This window comes from Octopus sinensis, linkage group LG1 (genome assembly GCF_006345805.1).
Source record: "Octopus sinensis linkage group LG1, ASM634580v1, whole genome shotgun sequence".
In the NCBI taxonomy this organism is placed as follows: domain Eukaryota; kingdom Metazoa; phylum Mollusca; class Cephalopoda; order Octopoda; family Octopodidae; genus Octopus; species Octopus sinensis.
In genome coordinates this window covers 138,030,126-138,036,125 of record NC_042997.1, presented here as the reverse complement: position 1 = coordinate 138,036,125, position 6,000 = coordinate 138,030,126, and the positions used below count along the sequence as shown (strand labels likewise).

The 6,000-nt window shown below is 36.2% G+C and overlaps 1 protein-coding gene across 1 annotated transcript in view; it reads left to right on the top strand.

Moving 5' to 3' along the window:
• The first annotated feature begins 1,580 nt into the window (after positions 1-1,580).
• LOC115214131 (hepatocyte nuclear factor 4-gamma-like) overlaps positions 1,581-6,000 on the top strand; it is a 125,862-nt gene continuing 121,442 nt past the window's right edge. The window contains exon 1 of the mRNA XM_029783203.2: positions 1,581-1,885. Within this exon, the coding sequence (XP_029639063.1) occupies positions 1,837-1,885 (49 nt within the window). The 5' untranslated portion in view covers positions 1,581-1,836. The remainder of the gene's footprint in view (positions 1,886-6,000) is intronic.

Sequence of the window (6,000 nt, the reverse complement as noted above, 5' to 3'; positions counted from 1 at the left end):
GGAAGCCAAATTTTAAAACTATTATACTACTAAATATATTAAAGGCTTGTAAGTCAATAAACAGTCCCTTGGCAGGATGAAAATAGATTGGTGCTTATTTTATCTCAGAAGGCAAAGTATCGTATTTGATAGTATGTAAGACGCCCCTCTCTTCTTAAGTCTTAAATTACCCTGGGTCCTGTATGCGAAGTTGGGCCTATATTACATGATTGAACGCACTAAACTTTTCCTGATTACGCGCTGCCGAAATTGGGGTGCGTCTATAATGCATATGCGTTTTTTTTTTTTCATGCCATCAAACTCAGTTACTTCCGACAGGATTTGAACTTAAAATGTAAAAGGAGTTGGCCAGCAACTCCAATTGTCACCTACAGCACATAATAATGATGACGGTTTCTATGATAGAACAGCCACAAACATTCAGAGGAAGAAAATACAGTAATCCCTCGCCATATCGCGGCTTATTATTTAAGCTTGCGTCGATTCCTCCGTTGTGTTGTTTTGCACTAATAATAAAATTAATGTATACAGATTTTTAAAATAATTAAAAACTATATATAATACAGTACTTATCCTACTTCGTCGATTTTCACCTATCACCGTGTTTTGGAACGTAGCACCCGCGATAGTAGAGCTATTACTGTAGTCAATTATGTCGACTCTCGAACTCGACTAGTACTTAATTTCTCGGGATTTGAACGTAATTCGACCCTAGCGTTTGACTGGTACTTAACTTATCGACCCCGGAAAGACGAAAGGCAAAGCTGACCTTGGTGGGATCTGAATTCAGAACGCAAACTGACGGAGCTAAATATAAGGCAATTTGTCAGAAGCTTTTATAATCCCACCGCTAGAAATTTGGGTAAAGGGTTGGTCCATTACATCGACCCCCAATACTTGAATGGTATTTTATGCTAACGACCCTGGAAAGGTGAAAAGCAAAGAATGTAAATAATCAGAACGATTACTGGAAGTTTTGTTCAACACCAACGATTCTACCAATCCAACGCCCCAGTAATTAAACACCATAGTGACAAAATGACCAGCTCTTCAGTTTTTCTTAAAACGTCATTTAGGCTTCAAACAATAATATAGTCAGCAATCGATAATTTCTGGGGAAATGCCATTTAACAAACTGGGACGAACACCACTTGGAAGTGAGACGGTGGGGGATGGCTTGACAAGTAAGAATAGATATCAATTTATTCATTTTATAATGTGGTGTAAATTTAGCAATCTAGGACATTCTACAACTAAACGTCCTCAAAGGCGTACCTTCGTTGTTGAGCAAGACAAGCCAACCCGTCATTTTGTGATCAACAAAGTAAACTTTACGGACGTTATATTCTAAACTGACTGACGTGATGAGATTTTTAAAGCACCATAGAAACTGGAACAAAAAGGTGATAATAACGCACCACCATTTACTATAGCTTACCTGAAGTATTGGCCTGTTAACTGGTTTAAGTTTTCAGACCAGCTTGTATAAACTACTCGATTGACTATAGCGGCCCGATCTAACGTAACCTAATTTCATTCTTTATCTCCCGTTCGCTCCGAGGACTGCTCTTATGAAGTCTGTTTAAGTATGGGTTAAAAAACCCAACCCCTCTCCTTCATTCACACCTCTATCGTAAAATTCCCGCCTCGTAATTTATCTATTTATCTCTCGATCTCTATAATACACGCATTTACATTTCTCGGACTAGGAGTTAAATGGAAATATAACCGATCGCATCTGCTCTCTGGAATCTATCCGAACTTAACAGAAATTAATTAATAACGAAATATATATATATACATAGATATAACCATCCTCATCTGTAAACTGAGCCAATGGGTCCAGTATTGCAGATACGCGTTAGTTCCAGTGATGATGATAGCGGTAAGTGACTTTTAAAAAAATATTTCTTCTAGTTACCTTATTATACATCCATTTCTCTTATTTTTAAAACTGCTCCATAAGTGACTGGAGTTAACTAGTTATTTCATTGGTTCTTTTATCTATAGGTTATAAAATCTGTCTGTCAAAGAAATTTTACTATTCATATTACATTTGACAACTTTTACGAGAATATTTCCACCAGGAGGTCAAAGTACATCATCAAAATTTACATTGGCATTTTGTCTTATCTGATTGGATGATACTGAAATTATATATATATATATATATATGCCAGATACTTTTATTTATGCTTTTGATTTTACTAGTAAAACCGAGTTAGAGGAATGTGGATTTCTCTCTCTTAGCGAGAAAGATAGACTTTATTACAATCTTGTTTCTTCCTGCACACATCACTACAAAACTAATATTTTCTTTCATAGAATAGAATGTTATATTCTCAAGATTACACATTTAAATATTGGCGATATTGCAAGAGGAATATTCAAAATGCAGCTTTGTGTGTTTGACTTCCCGAATAAATATGATGGCGGAAGTTTACCAAAGACCATTCCTTTCTTAGTAGGATAGATGATGATTATGCTAATTTTCCATCACTCAGTTTAAAACTGGCTCTCAAATCACCTACAGTGGGGTTTGAACTCGAAGCTTTTTAAAGTTAGATATACTCTAAAAATAAAAGTCTATCCAGTTATTGATTAGAAGCCTATATATTTAAACCATGGGAATATGTCAACGTTTCACAATATAACTTAATTTATCAAATATATTGATTATATCACTGTTTTAACCGATTCTGAGCATTTGGTTTTGAAACTGTCCTAAATTTTTCCATATTTCTATCTTAACCTGTTTTGTGTGGTTGTCCTGATCTTTTCTGTATATTGGATTTTGTTTGACCCTAGGTCAGCCCTGGTCGCGTAAACCTACAGCCAGAGAACTTTTAAATGTGTCCATTTCATTTATCTTATCTAAGACGGTAAGGTATGATCTGAGGAAAATTTTGCTACTATTTATAGCAAATTAGTCTGACCTTGTGGATGCTTGCTCGCTGGTTAATCTGTGTAATTTGTTAGTTAAAATGATGTGTGTGCCAGACTTTATATATATATACATATATATATATATACATATACATATATATATATATAATATATATATATATATATATATATATACTTTATTTAAAGCAGCAGAAAATTCAACAAAACCTGTTACTCTGAGTTTCCCGTTGCCGTTCATCGGACAGTTTTTGCTTGAAAACTGTCCGATGAACGGCAACGGGAAACTCAGAGTAACAGGTTTTGTTGAATTTTCTGCTGCTTTAAATAAAGCATATTACTCTACCACTGGTATTTGAGTACTCTTTTTTCCACCTTGTTTCACATTTATGTGTTTACTCTGGTATATATATATATATATATATATATATATATATATATATATATATATATATATATTGTGTGTGTGTGTGTGTGTGTAATACCTGTTAGGCTTTTATTTTGATCGAGGCAGCCTCTTGTTGCTCTGAGTTTCACCTGTGGGTGCCTAGCGTCTTCAGGTAAGTCATGACTTGTTTGAAGATCCTGTGCACTCTCCGGCGAAACTCACAGTAGCAGGAGATTGGTTCGACCAAATTAAATATATAATTAATCTTTACTTTGGTATTGTACTCTTTTTTTTCCCGACAGTCAATAAATACACATACGCACAATATGGAAGGGAAAGAGAAAAAAAAAAACAAAACATATATTCATGACTAAAGTACCTTCTGATCATAGATCTATTTGATTAAAGCTGACCTTGGGTTAAAAAGTTCGCTGAAGCTATTGAGAAACAAGAAGATTGTTATTGTTGTTTAGCCCCAGGTTCTTCCCGACCGAGAAAACGTATAAAAAGTATTCCAGCCATAACGGATCATTCTGTCGTTATGATACTGTAGCGCATAAAAAGAGGAAGGTTTGGTGATTGCTTGTATTTAGCTGGTCGTATTAATTTGATTAAAATTGAATAAGACCTGTAGGTATGTTGTTTATTCCTAGGCCATCTCTGATTCTGCACTTTACAATCAAAGGTCTTTCAGTCCGTACTGTCTCTCTCCTTTGTACAGAAAACTCAGGAACACATCCCATACTAAAACGATAGGATGTAGTTTTGAGGGAGAATTGACTATTATTTGTAGCAAGTCGATCATCTACGTCGAGGCTACCTCATTAGCACTAATCAAACCTGAGTATTATTTTGTCAATTAATTTAGAGCTAATTCTTATAGAATTAGCGTAAATACTCTGATGTATTTATAAATAATTTTTGAAAATTAGGAGGAACGAAGGCGAACAGAAGCAACTGAAATGATTTTCAGGAGATCACTGGTTTTTATGTTTAGTTACTATTATGACTATAATACTGAATGTTTTGATGTATTTACCAAATTCGCATGTAGCTGGTTCTTTCTCGCCTTTTATGTCTATTTTAATGTTCAAATCGTTCAGCGTGCACTGTAAAAGGTGTGCTCTAATGCTGTGATCCAGTTATAGTCCTGCTGTACTTGCGAGAGGGCGCTGAAAAGTTCCTGGATTTGGATAAAAGAAAATACAGGATGATCAGTTAATTGATTTTATCCAACATATAACCCTTTCAGATTCTCACACTTATTGCAGCAGCCCTTCAGTTTCTCTCAGCACTGTAAAAAAAAAAAAAAACTCAGAAGGTTGGGCCTCCGACCAGACCTTTTACGACACCCTTATATTCAGGAACTTTTAAGCATCCTTCCCCTCCGTACATTTACCTCTAAGGTACGAACAATTCAGTTATGTATTTCTATTTTGAGGCATCACGCAAGTATACACGACTACCATGTAAGAGTACGGTTGTCAGTGTAACAGTAGTTGTCCATCCTGACTGAGTAAAGGTTGTTCCTGTTATGGTTATCTTGTCATTTATATATATTCTTTTACATGTTTCAGTTACTGGGACCATCTTGGAGCACTACTTTGAAGGGTTTAGCTGAACAAATGCCCCCACCTCCCAATATTTATTTTTAAGCCTGGTACGGATTCTAGCGGTCTTTTGCCGAACTACTGTTATGGGATCATAAACAAACCAGTACTGGTTGTCATCGATAATGGACTACGCGCGCACGCACAGACATATATGCAAATGTGCGCGCATACGCATATATTTAATACAACTCCATCGGTTACGAATGACCATGGGTGCACCTAAGGGGTTCCCATCCGGGGTACAAGTCTAGGCGGAAAATCGCCTCACGAGTGAACGCACAACCTAGGGTTGTTTTTATAGAAGACCTGCAGTCGCCCATGCATTACAGCCTCCCCTCTCACGCTACCGATGTTATCCAAGAGGAAGGCAAAGGCCGATACAGCTTGGCACCAGTGACGTCGCAACTCATTTCTACGGCTGAGTGAACTGGAGCAACATGAAATAGTGTCTTGCTCAAGAACACAACACGCAGTCCGGTCCGGGAATCGAACTCACGATCGTAAGCTCGACGCTCTAACCACTGAGCTTTGCGCCTTCACACTCGCATACTCACATGACGGGCTTCTTTTCTGTCTACCAAATTCACTTAAGGCCTGGGGCTATAGTAGAAGACACTAGCCATGCAGTGGGACTGAACACAGACTCATGTTGTTGAGAAGCAAACTTAGTCACACTAGTATGCATTATAATATTTTTGGCGATGTTATTTTTTATATTACACAGATTTACGAAATGGAAATTGTTGAAAATCGTTTGATAATTGTATGTACTTTATGGTGCTAATTTGAAATATCAAAAAAACTTTCTCCCATGACCTAAGGTTTTCTCACAATTTTAATCATAAAAATCTACCATAATTTGTAGGTAAATCCACATATGGTAAAACAAAATGAAACTAATAAAGATGAATTTGGTACTTTATTTATCAAAATATATAGTTTCAAATGCAACTGAAACGGAAGCAAAACGTTTACAAAGGTTTCATTTTTTTTTCTTGTTTTAAATTCAGTAGCTCAAAATCTCTTTTCATTTGAAAACTATGCCTGGAACGCTTTCGCTTGTGAGCATTTGATGGACGTTCACAATGTAACATC